Here is a 16,111-nt window from a genome sequence, read left to right on the forward strand (position 1 = left end):
AAATAGATTGTACATTAATTTTTTTTTATCGTATCTGGTAAAAACCCTTCCGAACAACCTTAACTCCTTAAGTATTGAGCCTGGAACCACTTTATTTATTATTTATTTTCTGTACTTTTTTTTTTTTTGGTAACAAATACACTCGAGAGGACTTGAATTGAATGTTGAAGCCATTTTAATTTACGTACAGTTTCGCTCAGCAGTTTTTTTTAATTTTTTTTTTTGTTTTAAATTATGTTTTTGGTGTTATTATATAATTTTGATGTATTAATATTAAAAAATAAATTTTTAAAAAATAAAAAATATATCATTTTAATATATATTTTTAAAAAATAATTAGAAAAACAACCTCTACTATATTTTTAAATAAACAAATCTTTATACATGTTTTATTTTATTAGAGACTTTGTTTTGATAACACAATATATTTTTAAAATATTTTTTAATTATATTTTGTCTGAAAAAATATTAAATTATATTTTTTATATACTTTTCAATAGTTTTAATTTGAAGATGAAAAAAAATTATTTCATGTATTTTTAATTAAAAATTATTTTTCACTGCATTAACAAATACATGCCTTAAACACGGACAAAATTGAGCCATTAATAATAACCTAGTGTCATAGTCACATAATTTCAAAATCCAGGGACTGATATGAAACAATATCTAAACTTTCAATATCTAACTCGTAGTTATTCCAAATGAAAAAAATCCATATTTATAATTGGAGCTCCATCCTTTTTCCTAGAAATAGAAGGTCAAATTATTACAGAGCCAGCCAAGAGCAGGAAATACCTCCAAAAGCCAAATACAGCATTCTTTCATTTTCGACTACGTTCTCCGTCCTTGTCCGTCTCCCTCTCTGTATCAACAACAGTAACAAACCGATCATCCTTTTCATTACCTCCTAAACCGGCGATTCGTCCCGATATTTCGGTCTCGCCAATGTGCTATCCGCATCCATCCTTCGCCGATTCATAGGAAAACCTCCATGTCCGCGTTCCACTTCGCTCTTATTCAACCGTCAATCATCCGAACGCGACGTCCTTTTCTTCTTTCGAATTGAAAAACACAAATCTGATCAGCTATTTCGAGTTTGTTATCATCTACTGTTCGTGAATGTTTTTAAATCTGTTTTAGTAAATTATCTGCTTTTGTTAACTTCTTTAATATTCAGCTTAATTAGGGTTTTTATTGTTGTATTTTGTGAAAATGATGAGATATTAGTGTTCACCGTGTTGGATCCGGCATTTGCTTCTTTTTATCTGTTTGGTTGCTGAGAAAATGCTGCACACTTCTCTTTCTCTATCGATCTTTTGTTTCTTAAATTATTTTAGGACGGCTGTTTCTGAATGAAGTAGAAAAAATTGTTAATAGATTTTTTATAATAAAAAATCAACAATTAGGTTGCGATGTCCTTTGGAGTAGAACTTTCTTAGAAAAGATTACTTGTATTGGTTATGTTTCAACAGCTAATAAGAGTCAAATTATGCATTCGGAGAGTATTCAACTTTGACTTTTTACACACTATTCCTTAGAAACTAAGAAATATTAATTAAAAAATGCAATATATTTATATCTCAACTTAATTATATTTTATTGTTTTTGTAACTTTTATTGGGTATCTGTAGGAGACTAGTTGAACATTGTATATATGGGTTATGAAATAATGAGAATATTTCATTTTGACCGTGTTGGAGAAAATTGCCGGATGTTTGACTGATTTTGTCATTTCATTTTATTGAATTTTATATGTTTTAGAGATTGAATCATCAAGAGCCAAAAGAAAAATGAAGGGCCTTGTTGGGATGAGCTGGGTGTAAAACTGCAGTTGAAGTGAAAGGATTAAGATGGGGATTTTTGATGGGTTGCCTGTTCCTCCTGACAAAGCAGTGAGTCATTTATTTGTTTATTTTGGGGTGTTTTTGTAGAATTTTAATGCAATATTTATTTTATAATGTGCATCGACAACTGTTGTTTAGCCAGAGTTTTGGTTTGTGCAGTAGATTTCAGATTTTAATTCAACATCTTGACTAGAATTATTAGATTGGAAGTTGACAGTGTTATTTTGGCATGAAACTGCCATGTGATTATAAACTTACATGATAAGAGCCTATGATGAATCATAAATGTGTGTGCTGCCACAATATGTATATCTTTCTTGCAGTAGTAGATGGTGCTGCATCTTGCGAAAACAATTTAAGGGTTGTCAAGCATCTTTAAGTGTTAATGTGGAAAGATACTGTATTTAATTTCATGATGGTCTTTCTATGATTGATTTCATGTCAAGTGACAGCAACTTCATATCAAATTGTTAATCATGTAATCATATAGATCATTCAGTAATGTCATGTAGTTTATTGTCATCTTCCTTTTTATTATCCTGTTGTTGTTTTTCTCATTCCCCTGGTTTGCTCCTTTGGTACAAAACAGTATTTAAGAGAAGAGCTTTCAAGAATAGATGAGAGCTGGGCTGCTGCACGTTTTGACTCATTGCCTCATGTTGTCCATATTTTAACCTCAAAAGATCGCGAAGCCGAAGCCCAAGTTTTGAAGGAGCAAAGTGATGTTGTTGAGGATGTCGTCGATGAAGTTGTGCAATCTTATCATAGTGGCTTCAATAAAGCAATTCAAAATTATTCTCAGGTTCCTTGAATATTTTTCTATATGCTGATCTAAACATGCCTATTTCTAATTTTTATCAATTTTCTTGCTTCCGTGTATCCAAGATAGCGAAAGATAGATTGTTTTCCTTTCTTTTTTCTTTTCATTTTTTTTCAAATTCCTTGGATCAATTTCATATAAAATAACAATGTTTCCCACTCATAATTCGGATTGTAGAATGTTATGATTTGAAAGACAAGGATCATACTATAAAATATCAATGTTGCCCCCTTCTAATGCAAATTGTTCTTTGAAAATTAGGGATCATACTAAAGAAAGTGCAACAATTTTTTAATGGTATTATTCTAAAAACACCACATATTTAAGTATACACTATTTTACAGATTGGAGCCATGTCAATGACCAAGGATTATTTTTTGCAACCCTGATGTAAACTAAAAGATATTTGCCAGAATCTCGAGTTCATTCCCAAACAATTTTATTTCACTTTGGGTTCTAGTATAAACCTCCTAAGCTCCCTCCCGACCATGGTTGAATTATTCAACTGTATGTTTTAGGTAAATTTGTGCATTATTTAGTAAATTTTTGTTGATTTCAGTAGATGTTTAAATAAAATTTATATCAGTAGCTTTCTCACTGTTGAAGCTGTTGATTTTCAAAGTTTATCATCCAAAAATAACAATTCTCTAGCCAAACATGTTTCCAGACTTGTTTCCCACAGATGAAGATTGTGATCCAGCTGCCCCTTGTTATAATGGCCACTCAGTTGCCTTAGATTACATATTTTTATATGTTTTTACCTATTTCTATATCCAGAAATTCCTAACTTCATTCACTTTTTTCTTCTAACTTGTTGCTTGTATTATTCCTAAAATTTCCCTTTTATGATGTAAAAGCCTGATCAAATGCTTCTTCATAAAAAAAAGTGATAAATGATTGGTTGATAAAGAATTGAGGGTGATCCTCCATAGGAGAAGTGAGTGAAATTGTATGCTAGATTGTGATGATTTCATCACAAGTTCTGTGGGACTAGATTTACTCATAACCTCATAAAGGATTATCATATATCTCACTTCTCTGGAATTTGACAAAAAAGAGCTGGTGCCTATTCTTGATTATCATGTTTTTAATTTTTCTTCCAGATCTTGCGGTTATTCAGTGAATCTGCTGAAAGTATCACTGCATTAAAGATTGATTTGGCTGAAGCAAAGAAACGTCTTGGTAACCGGAATAAGCAATTGCATCAGTTGTGGTATCGGTCTGTTACACTACGACACATAATCTCTCTTTTAGATCAAATTGAAGGCATTGCTAAGGTTGGTCTAAATTTGCCAGCAGATTTTGTAAATGATTTGCATAATGAAAGGATTTGCTCTACTACCACGCTACAATTCATTAGCATAACAGTGTTCATGGCAGAACTATTTCCATGTCACATATTTTGATGTTCTAGAACCAATCTACTACTTTTTTTTTTGGCTTAGGTTCCGGCTCGTATTGAGAAACTCATTGCTGAAAAGCAATTTTATGCAGCAGTTCAATTGCATGCTCACTCATCATTGATGCTTGAGCGAGAAAGTCTTCAAACGGTGGGTTGTCAAACTTCCTGTAATTAGCTCATGAGAAGGGTCCATGTCCTTCATTGTTTGTTTGGTTTAAGTTAAAGTTCTGTTTTATCTCATATTGCTTCCAATTCCTAGATTTGATTGTGGTGACTTAGGACATCATAGGTTGTTGGTGATTATTTACTGGCTCTACACTGCTTTTTATGGATGTCCAACAAATGTTTTTTTATCACACACCATTCTTGTTATAATTGTCAAAATCAGCTTTGAGATTTGTTTGACTTGTAATACAATACTTTTGGAGGTATGGAAGCAATATCCTTTCCATGAAGGTCAAATTTCGCTTAACAATGGTTCAGGATTTCAACATGGGGTTTTTGTACATGTTTTTGAATTATTTTTTTTGCTGACTTGACCCTAATATGTGATGTAATTGGTATTTTGGGAACTTCGAATTTACTATGATTATTGTCTCTCAGGTTGGTGCTCTTCAAGATGTGCGATCTGAGCTGACAAAGCTGCGAGGAGTTCTCTTCTATAAAGTTTTAGAGGATTTGCATGCACATCTTTACAACAAGGGAGAACATGGGTAAATGGAATTTTGATGGCATTTTGTGCTTTATTTTTATTTGCCTTTTGTTTGCCAATTTATACCCTCTCCTATATTGCGTGTGGAGAGTAATGCTTGTTCTTGCTTATATCACATAGATCATGTGTTTTGTACTGGGAGCTTCTCCTTTATAATGTTAAAGAAAAGTGATGACATTTTTAAGAAAGCTTCTCTCTCTGTTGTGATTCTTAAGTTTGCTGGAACTGTTGATCTTTTGAATGTTGATGCAAGCTATAATTTGAGACCTTTTTTTTCTGCAATTGAATTTCCTTATATTAGTTTGATTATTTTCTGCAGCTCAGTTGCCTCAAGCATGCATGAGAGATATGATGAATTGCCGACTACCGTAGCTGTTACTTTTACTATGAGCAATTCACAATCTCTATCTCGAAGAACGAAGTTGATGAAAGGTGACAATCATAGCTTTGCTGATGGATCATACAGGCCAAGCTCTATTGATGGAAGGTAAGAATAACTTTCTTCATAATTCATGCTATTCTCCCTTTGTTTTGTACTTCCCCAGCTGATTAATTCTCTCTTACTCATGACATTTGATTTTTCATGTCTATGAAATGATTCCTAAGTTTAGAAATAGATTGTTTGTGTTTGTTTCTCCTTTGAACAATCATATGCTTTCCTGATCTCTTAAATGCTAGCTCACATCATCAAGTCAAATTGTTTTGACCCCATATGCCTTTCGATGTTCTAGTTAAGTTTTCAAGTTTTTAATTGGTTGCTTTTAGATTGAGTAATTCATAGCTTTATCGTGGCCACTTTGTTTCCTGCTTATTAATTGTCACTTGTGAATTCAATATCCTTTAGGCAAAATTTTCCAGTTCATTTCAGCTATTTCCATTCCATCCCTTTGGGGAGTGTTTTGAAATTGGTTTCATATTTTCAATAGAAGTGCAAATTGTGAAGATTTTCAAGATTCAGCATTCATGGATATGTATAAGATTTTTTTTAAGTGTTTATTTTGTAGCGATCAGCTGTTATTTGTTATTATTTTCTGACCATTCATGTCTATCTTCCTTCACAGTTCATTTGATGGTCCTGATGAGGATCTTGATATATCTGATGAGGCAACGCCAGATGGGCACATTGGATCAATGAGAGCAAATGGTGGCAATGGGAACATGAAGGACATTAAAATTGTTTCTCATCAAATACCAAGTTGGCTTTCAAATTCTACTCCAGATGAATTTATTGTATGAACATTATACTTAAAAACCACACTCGTGTTGAATTTGTGGTTGTTATTTTCATTTTCTCTGGGATGAAGTGCTGGTTTTTACATTTGCATGCAGGAAATTATTAAAAAGAGTGATGCTCCCCTTCATGTGAAGTATTTGCAGACCATGGTTGAGTGCCTCTGCATGCTGGGCAAAGTTGCAGCTGCTGGTGCAATATTATGGTTGGTTATCTGGCTGGTGCACTTCATGTATTATGTTCCACTGAAGGGGAAAAAATCCAATTTGTGGTCTTCATATCTGCAACTATACTAATTAGTAATCATCACCCATGTGTATGGCATGAATTTGTTATGCTATTTATTTTATTTTCCGCCTTTCCCCTTTAATGACCGGATCTGTATTTGAACAACATTTATCAAGGGAAGTTCCGTCTCTTGTTCAGTTTTCTTGTATACATTATTGGCATGGTTATGTTCCTTGTCTAGTTATACAAAACCAAAAGAAGCATTGTCTTATTGAATGTTTAAGTCATCTTACAATTCTATTCATGCTCATATAGAACTAGTTAGTGCTTGCAGAGAGTATATGACATTCTTTGCCCTTCTTTTTTCTCAACAGCCAAAGGTTGCGTCCTACAATTCATGACATCATCACTTCCAAGATAAAAGCTCATTCAGAACTTGTCAACTCTTCAAGGTCAAGCAATGACCAAACTGCCCAAACCAGAGGTCTTCATTCTGTGAAAGGACAACTAGAAAGCTACCAGTTGTCAAAACAGAAGCGTCAGAATGGGATGTCATTGTCACGGACACTATTGGCAGTAAGCCCTGTCTCACCAGTGATGGCTCCCACAGGGAAAGCACAGGCTGCTGCAAAAGAGCTTCTTGATTCAATTTTGGACATTGTTGTTCAAATATTTGGTAGGCTACTGGCTGCCATCTTTATTAATATGATTTGAAAAAATACATTTAACCTTGAAACCTTTGTTGGTCTAGAGAATCATGTCATTGTTGGAGAGCTTCTGGAAGTAAAAACTGCTCAGAATGGTGACATGAACACACCAAGGTCGTTGACAGAAGATGCAAATTGGAGCCCAGATTCTGAAGCATCTCAAGTTACTGGAGGTTACAGTATTGGCCTTTCCTTGACAGTTTTACAGGTACTTGATGAATGAAGTCAGTGCATTTGAATGTCTGTTTTCTGGTAGTAAACCTTTGCTCATTTTTATTTATTGTTTTCCTTCTATACTTGTGTGAAAGAGTGAATGCCAACAACTCATATGTGAAATTCTGCGAGCTACTCCTGAAGCTGCATCTGCAGATGCTTCTGTACAAACTGCTAGACTGGCGAGCAAGGTCCCTTCCAAGGGAAAAAAGTGGGTAACATTAATTCTTACAGTGTTCCTTGCTTCTTTATGGTACATTTTCTTTTGGGTCTATAAGGGGGCTTCTTTAGGTCACTTTCAACCAGTCAGAAAAGCTCCTTTTTTGTAATTTTCTAGTTCTTGTGTCATGTAATCGTGTTTCATTCTCTTTGAATGAAATATTCTTCTTTTCTTTTCTTTTCTTTTTTTTTTAATATATATATAAAAAAAACTGAGCAGTTTTGTTATATCAGAAAGATTGTATAGTAATGCCCTGCCAATTCTAATGTGTTGCAGGGATGGGTCAGAAGATGGGCTCGCCTTTGCTTTTCGCTTCACGGATGCAACTATATCTATTCCTAACCAAGGTAGCTGGTACTCATTCTTTTGTAATGCTGTTGTTTCTGCTGTTGTTTCTGCTTTGTTACAATCTTGAATGGTTTAAAATTAGGCCCGTTGAAAATTTATTAGAATTTACTGAAACCATGCTTTAGATGACAATCTTATAGTAGTAGTAGTAGGGATTCTCCTCTCATCTTGATTTAGAAGAAAACAGTCACTGGTGACTTCATGTTTTTTGCCCCAATGATGCAATGGCCGCATCCCCAATCATGCTTCAGTTTTCATCTGTGTTAACGTTTTTTCAATCAATTTCTTTGTTGTTAGATTTGTTTTTCTATGGGGCTCCTGTTTGATTAATCATAAGTTTCATGGTTCCCCATGTTATCAATTATTCAGGTGTTGATCTCATTCGTCAAGGATGGAACAGGAAGGGTCCAAATGTGTTACAAGAAGGCTATGGGTCTGCTGCTGTCTTGCCTGAGCAAGGCATATATCTAGCAGCATCTGTATACCGTCCTGTTCTTCAGGTTAGTCACTGACATTGACCCAGAGTGTCAAACTTGAAAAGTATTACGTGTTCAAGGCTTATCTTGTTGGGCTTGTCTAAAGTGATTTTTTTCCTGCAGTTTACAGATAAGGTTGCTTCAATGCTGCCGAAAAAGTATTCCCAGCTTGGGTAAGCTTGAAAACCACTGTGCTTCTTGTTGGGTGACGTGCATATGCAATCAAAGGTCCCATTGCATGATCCACACTATGCATATTTGAGTGTAGATATTGGGCCAAAAGTTTTCTTTAGATTTTTCTGTGTTCCAACTTCCTTTTTTATTCATCACTTAGCTGAATTCAAACATTGCACTAAATGAAAGTAACGTGCCAAAGTCAACTAGTGGAGGCAGGGAAGATGCCTGACCACCTTCCAACCAAAATTTCACTCTTTGTATAGTTTGTCCAAATTCTCATTCCATAATCAACTACAGAACAAAATCACTGTATTTGATACCATTTCTGTTAAGGGGCAGAGGGGTTGTTGGCATTCAAATTAGCCAAAGTGAGCTAACGTGACCTGAGTATGGTCTCGTTACATGGTTACCTAGGTAGATCAATTTTTTTTACATTTGCTTAGAGGTGATCACAATGAGTGGGCATCTGTGGTGTTTATTTATTTTGAACTATGGAGAGATGGAACTTTTTGTGCTGCTTGCACTCCTGGTTGTTTAGAGCTTGACCATAGTATATTAAGCTCAATCAAATGTTTGATTTTGAAGATTGCTGCACAGTTATTTTATGTGTTTCTTGTTATTTGTGTTTTTTTGTCTAAAGACTCTCTGGGGATCCTGATGTGATTTTTGTACTCTTTGCTTAAAAAACTGCAGGAATGATGGATTGCTAGCTTTTGTGGAGAACTTTGTGAAAGATCATTTTTTACCAACTATGTTTGTGGATTACCGGAAGGGAGTACAGCAGGCTATATCAAGCAAGTTCTTCTATATGCTCCAAAATTTAGTTTCACTGTGTTGATTGTTTAATAATGCATGATATACCTTTTCATAAATTAATTAAGTTCATCATACACCTGTTAATATTCCCTTGAGTAGTACTCTTGTTCAAGTTAATATACCATCAGCAGACATATTTGTTTAAAGATGCAACAGTGTCAGTAGATCGTAAGACAATAGGTTGAGTGCCGAAATCACCTGGACAAAAGAACTTTATTTTTTACTAGCATTTTGAAAAAAATAAAATAAACTGTTCCTCCCAATGAAGAGCTTCAAATCGCTTATGGAGGTCTCCTCTCTCTAATGCAAACAAACAAGGGGGGGCACTGATTTCAAGGGTTTCCCTTGTCGAGTCAGCTTTTGAGGCCTTTTCCAAGGAAAATCCTGAATTGGATCCCAAATTTTTATTTTTTTATGCTCAAGGACATGGAATACAAATAAGCTACATGATAATCTAAGTACCTTGACCAATTTTAATGATGCTGAGAGTAATTGCTGTTAGAATCTACTGCACATGCATGCTCAATAAGAGATTGTTGAAACTCTTTTGCTCTGTTGTTGAACTCTCTTTTTATTGTTTATACTGTTTAAAATCTAATTCTGGAAGTACTATCACAGGTCCAGCTGCATTTCGTCCAAGGGCCCATACTGTTGCTCCATATACACCATCAATTGAGAAAGGTCGACCTGTCTTGCAGGGACTTTTGGCTATTGATTTCTTGGCAAAAGAGGCAAGCATATCTTATCTTTCCATTTTGCCATTCCTTGAATAAGTGCAATTTTTGTTGGGTTTGAGAAGATCTTGACTGTGATGCTTTTATATGTTATGGAATGCTTTTTGACGTTTCCTGTCAGTTCGTTTTAGTCTGATGTATTCGATTTTGTGACGTCTAATGAACACTTATCCTTAACTCCAGGTGCTTGGTTGGGCTCAAGCAATGCCTAAATTTGCTGGTGATCTTGTGAAATATGTACAAACTTTCCTCGAGCGAACATATGAAAGATGTCGGACATCATATATGGAGGCATTTTCCCCTTTTCTTTTCCTATTAACCATAAGAATCATTAGTGCTGTTTGCTTAATCTGTCTTTCACAATAACATCTAATTTTATGTTTCTCGAGAGCATTAAGTTCTTGCTTTGTTGTTACTGTTCCTGAACATTGAAAAGAGATGATTTCTGCATGTGCCTATAAGCCTATTTTTGTATTGTGTAGTCACCATGTAGCATCCATCAGCTAAATTTGTTGGTAATCTCTCAGGCAGTTCTCGAGAAGCAGAGTTATATGCTGATCGGAAGGCACGATATTGAGAAATTGATGCGATTTGACCCATCAAGTGCACAGTTACCAAATTCAGTTGGTGAATCAAACATGGTAAACAGCACTTCAGATGCTGAATCTTTAGAGATCGAATCAGAATTGAATGAATTATTATTCAATCTGCGACCTATCAAACAGGTATGTGTAATTATATCAGCTAGCTGTTTTTTTTTATTACAGGGATTTATTTTTGTCCCTTTTGTTGTCACAAAGTATTGCTCTCTCTTAGGGGTGGGGATGTGGCAGGGCAGGTAAGATTACTAGAATTCTATTGTACTTAAATGGTTGAGGTGCTTGTTTGGGAGACAGTTCCTTCATTACTGACTGGTAGAGTGGACATTGTAATTGAACTTTACTGAGTCTTGTTGATGAGTTTATCTTCCCTGCTTTGGACTCTCTCTGCAAATTGATTTTCTTTTCCTTTCATGTCTCATTTGCAGGAAAATCTAATTCATGATGATAACAAGCTTATTTTGCTGGCTTCCCTTAGTGATTCACTTGAGTATGTTGCAGACTCAATTGAAAGGCAAGTTCATCTTGTTAGAGCAATAAATGTGTGCTTTAGTATTCTTTTTGTTTGTTGCATGAATAAGCAATAGGAGGAAATGAGGAAGTCAATTAAGAAACATCAATCTTCTATTGTCCAAAACTAGCCCTTTGTTCTTGGCTTGATGACACCATGATGCTTTCCTTTTCTGCAATTCATTATCTGAGCTGCTATAGTATGCTTGGTGGCTATATACAAGTTCTGTATTGAAGTATTAGGTGCCTTCTACATTAAGGGTGAACCTTTGTTGGAACTTATGGTCATCAGGACATGAATACCTATTTGGAATAGACATGAAGATAAGGGTGTTCTATTGGTTGTGAACTTTCAATCGGTGCCAACCATTTTGTGGCATATCCTGGGCCTCAAAAATAAATGACAACTAAAATCCCACAGAATACTCCTTGATTGACTATGTCCTCATGTTTGCACTCTGTGGGATCAGGCTATGTGAACCTTCCAACTAGCAAGGGTCTGACTAACCCCTATCGAAGGCACTTGAATGTTTGGAGAACCCTTCTCAAAGCTCATTATCTTTCCTATTTAGAGGATGATAATTGCGAATAGATGAGCTTTACTCTTGATTCACCCCTTCAAGACACTTGGTAAACATTGTTGTTACCTTTTATCTCCATGATAATATCTCCATATATTTTGGGCATGCCACTTGCTATGGTAGTATTTAATTTAAGACTTTAGTTTATTTTTGTCACCGATAAAGTGAAACTGTAGAAGGGACTAGTTCACATCTTCTATCTTCTCTGGGATCAATTTTTTATGCAATTCTGATAAATAGAAAATTGTTGTTTTTCTAAACTTCATTCATTAGAAAATACCAGGCATTAACTTATGTGAGATTTTGTTTAATTTATAGGCTTGGGAAAATAACCTCACGATCACCAAATCAAGTAGCAAATAACGGCAAGACACTAGCATCATTTGCTGATGATTATAGAAAATTGGCTATTGACTGCCTAAAGGTTTTGCGTGTAGAGATGCAGTTGGAGACAATATTCCATATGCAGGTTTGAGAAACACATGTATTCCAAGAATTTAATCCCTAAATTGGAAGTGATATCTTTCAAATTAACTCTTCTGAGGGAATACCTTCAAACAGGAAATGACCAACAGGGTGTACTTGGAGGACCAGGATGCAGAAGAGCCAGATGACTTTATTATTTCACTCACTGCACAGGTCAGTGTCAATGATGTATGGTTGGCATATTGGTATTAAACAGTAGATGTCCATTTCAATCTTCTCCTACAGCTTGTGTGGACAATTTTTTTAGATGAAACATTGTTGCATGGAGCATATTTTGGAGAATTTTACCTATCTTGCTCAGTGTCTTTTAATGCTACTGTCATCAAATTTTATATCATTTCTTCAGTTTTCCTGTATGTTCTTGAAATCAAATGTTACATCTCTTTCCATTACTGTAGATAACACGTAGAGATGAGGAAATGGCACCCTTTGTTTCGGGAGTGAAGCAGAATTACATATTTGGTGGAATTTGTAGCATCGCAACAAGTGCATCTATCAAGGTTTGAATCTCTACTCTTGAAAATTTGGCTGACTTTGATGTTGTTTTACCCTCTTTTTTTCCTTGCCCTTTAAAATGCTAGGTACCTGTTATCTTCCATTTTCACGCTACTAATTGGAAACACAATGTCTTATCAGGCTCTGGCTGACATGAAGTCCATTAACCTTTTTGGAGTCCAACAAATATGTCGAAATTCAATTGCGCTGGAACAGGTAAACTTTAATACATGATAATTTTGTAATTTGTGGAATCTGGCATCCTTCTATTAACCTGATGATATCTATACCAAGAATTGACTACTGATAGTTGAAACGCAGCTTGCCATTAGATTGTATGAAAAAAATGTGCTATAATTATTTTTATTGGCATTTTACAGGCCCTTGCAGCTATTCCATCAATTGATAGCGAAGCTGTACAGCAGAGATTAGATCATGTCCGAACATATTATGAACTGCTAAACATGCCATATGAGGCAAGTCACTGGAAACATAGTTTATTCTTGTTAATAAATCCCTATACTGCCATACTAAGATCGCTGTCATCTCCTGAATTTTCAGGCCTTGCTTGCTTTCATCACAGAACATGAGGGCTTGTTTACAGCTGCAGAGTCAGTTTCCATGACCCTTTTTCTCTTGTTTCACTGGTAAGAACTTATTTAATATGTAATCAAATAAAACATTACATTGATTTTGCAGGTACATCAATCTTTTAAAGGTCAACGTCTCAGGGAGAGAAACCCCCCCAGATGCACAAGATCGAGTATTGTACATTTTATCTCATTAACTCTTTCATTGGTGGGAGGAGGATTATTTTGTTGTGTGAAAATCCAAGCGGTTCATTATTAATGTTGCTTCACAAATGTATAGAACCGATAATTTACTTGTTTCAAGTTTGTGGATACGGCCAGATGCAGAAAGCCAGTTTCATGGATATCACCTTCCAAGTATGTGCCACTTTGCGTTGAATTTTTGGGGTATATTGCAGAGGTAAGGGGCTTGTCGATGCTTTTATTTTTGTCGCGTCTGGTGTAGTAATATTATTTTTGTATTTGTCTTTCCTTGGGATTGAGAGAAAAGGACCAGGGTTGAGTACTAGCTAGAAAAACAATTGATGCATTTTTCTTTTTACTTTGTAAATCATTCATGTTATTATTTTCCCCAGATCCTCTTAGCACTGAAAGTCTAGTTATTATTTTTAATAAAATAAATAAATGCTAGGCATCGAACTTGTTTATACTCTGTATAAGAGGTGGTCAAAGTTAACCGCAAAGTTTTTGACAATACACGCAAGCACATTTCATACTGGATTAGCTTACACCTTACTACTATGTTATATTTGGTGGCTCGGTGCCATTCGATCTCTGTTGATATACCGTTGAAAGATTTGGTAGTAATCTAAGATCCTTAGATCTCTTGCTGGAAAAGAAACTATGGCTGGTCCATTGGGCCTTTTAACTCTCCTTGAATTCTTATTTTAGCTGACTGGCCGAGACCATTATGATTGGACAAAAGTATCATAATACAGAAGGATATTTTACCAAAAAAAAAAAAAAATCTTTTTTCTAGGTTATTAATACATTATATGATTCGGGAAAGAGTTTTTTCCATTGTACAAGAACGCTATGTGGCTTGATTTTGACAAAATTCAGATTGCAGGCCATTCTGGTTTTACCTCTGCTTGAAAAGATGGGTTCGATTTTAGAGTGCGGATATCTTCTCTGTTGGATTCAACTGAAATTCGAACTAGCTCTCACCCCTCCGCAATAAATAAATTCCCTGACATTGTCGTCTGCAAGAGGTAGTGGATAATTTATTAGTCATGAGAGATCTGGAAGATAAAGATACATATGGAACTCCAGATTAGAGTGGAGATGTAGCTATGGCAATGACTTTCTCCAGATGCTTTTGCAAGTATTAAAGTTCTTGATTTTGGTTGATCTATATATATGTATAAACCTATCCTCTTCTTTTTACCAGAGACATGAAATGGTGTAGACGCTAGCTCCTATATTTTCTTAGTAAAATTCAGTTTAAGATCCAACCACCACCTCTAGTATTGACAATTTCCCAGTTTTTTATTTTTTTTTCAAAACAGTCAAGCACTTGCTTCCAGATTTTCACTAGTAGTTTCAAGACTCAAATTATTCAATGAAAATGCTTGAGTTCTCAATGGGCAGTTTACCATTCTGTTGACAGAGTAAGCTCAGCATGGCGTCGTTTTGAAGCTGAAGTCGTGTTAGAATTGACAGCCAACCATTCTGTGCCAAACGACAGGGTAATCTCAACTGGTAATTGTGTAACTGGAATGATTCAACTTTTTTTTTCTTTATCATGTTTTTGTTGTTTTAGTCAAGCTCAAAAATATGTAGTCCAGTCTAGAACCGAATTTTCATGTGATAATTATTCCAGTTTGATATTTACTGTTCTTACACCTATAAAATGATATTTACTCGAAACAAGACACTCACAATTAACTTGAGTTCATTATGAAAGAGGGAGCTAAAGCTGTCAGCAGTCTAGAATTCAAAATCATCATGGCAAGTCCAAGCAAACTTGCTAAGTTTATTACAAGGTGAGTCATCCTTGGATGATAGATGCACAAGGACAGTATTTGTTGGATAACACAAGTACAAATAGACGTCAAATATGTTTTACATGTATACTCACACTTATCACCAAAAAAAGAATAACGAAAAGAAAAGAAAAGGCTGAGGCCAACAAGCTATAAATTGATCGCGGAAGAGGGACAAACCTGGGTACTTGTTAAGCTAAGCTCTAGCTGAGAAATTTTCACATGTAAAATCATTACATCCTTTTTGAGACTCCAATTCATTTGCGATGTCTTGCATCTCCAACTCTAGACGAATATTTTCCTGCTGTAGAAACTGGAAGCCAATAGAAGATATTAGCTAGGAAATTATAAGATACATTGAAATGAACACTTGGATACAGCAGCAATCACTGCATAAACGGTACATAAGCTGGTTGATCATATCAAGAGAAAGTAAACCCAACCTAGGGATTACTTCAGAAACAAAAATGATACACAATCACAGGAGAGACAACTACCTCAGACCTTGTGACTAGATTCTTTTCTGCTTCAGAAAAAGAAACTTGACATTGTTTAAGCTGTTTCTCCGAGTCAAATTTTTCACTCTCTCAATTTCTTTTCCCTTTCTATTTCTGCAGTAAGATGGTCCACTGGCGTCTCAAGCTCCCGACATAAACTTTCATAGTCAAATTCTTCTCTAAGTTTCACCATGTTCACTATTCACAAGAGAATTCTAGAATACTCAATTTGATTCTTTATAGGACTCACCCGTTGCCCAAACATGATTGTGCTAGTGGTCTCTGCATGATGTCGTCCAGATGGCCCTATCGTTATTATCAGTGAAGTCCTTGCAGAGCTTGTTTAATTGAAAGTGATTATGAATTTCCATAAGAAAGTTATCCAAAAAAAAAGAATACTAGCAAAATGTGGTAGATGCACTTGAGCATCAGTACGA

At 35.2% G+C, this 16,111-nt stretch overlaps 1 protein-coding gene across 3 annotated transcripts; it reads left to right on the top strand.

The window, feature by feature from the left end:
* Positions 1-740: 740 nt before the first annotated feature.
* Positions 741-13,888, top strand: LOC118052359 (exocyst complex component SEC8). 3 transcript variants are annotated; one of them, XM_035063310.2, is made up of 27 exons: positions 741-1,114; positions 1,765-1,895; positions 2,437-2,649; positions 3,771-3,944; positions 4,113-4,217; positions 4,673-4,782; positions 5,101-5,268; positions 5,843-6,011; positions 6,111-6,217; positions 6,615-6,916; positions 6,992-7,155; positions 7,256-7,371; positions 7,657-7,730; positions 8,098-8,228; positions 8,328-8,377; positions 9,075-9,175; positions 9,816-9,928; positions 10,115-10,222; positions 10,459-10,656; positions 10,959-11,044; positions 11,940-12,090; positions 12,183-12,260; positions 12,506-12,607; positions 12,744-12,818; positions 12,983-13,078; positions 13,164-13,213; positions 13,302-13,888. In XM_035063310.2, exons 2-27 carry the CDS (start codon positions 1,854-1,856, stop codon positions 13,387-13,389), a joined length of 3,171 nt encoding a protein of 1,056 aa, XP_034919201.1. In that variant the 5' UTR covers positions 741-1,114; positions 1,765-1,853; the 3' UTR covers positions 13,390-13,888. The 3 variants fall into 3 exon arrangements, with proteins under 3 accessions (XP_034919201.1, XP_034919202.1, XP_034919205.1); XM_035063311.2 differs by having other exon boundaries at positions 741-1,097; XM_035063314.2 differs by having other exon boundaries at positions 742-1,097; positions 7,657-7,727.
* The last annotated feature ends 2,223 nt before the right edge of the window (positions 13,889-16,111 follow it).

This window comes from Populus alba, chromosome 8 (genome assembly GCF_005239225.2).
Source record: "Populus alba chromosome 8, ASM523922v2, whole genome shotgun sequence".
Lineage (NCBI taxonomy): Eukaryota > Viridiplantae > Streptophyta > Magnoliopsida > Malpighiales > Salicaceae > Populus > Populus alba.

Bases quoted from the DNA above. Each gene is read 5' to 3' on its own strand.
- LOC118052359 (XM_035063310.2), top strand. From the start codon at position 1,854: ATGGGGATTTTTGATGGGTTGCCTGTTCCTCCTGACAAAGCA. The intron at 8,378-9,074 runs GTAAGCTTGAAA...AAAAAACTGCAG, and splicing joins AAAAAGTATTCCCAGCTTGG to GAATGATGGATTGCTAGCTT. The intron at 12,608-12,743 runs GTTTGAATCTCT...ATGTCTTATCAG, and splicing joins CAACAAGTGCATCTATCAAG to GCTCTGGCTGACATGAAGTC.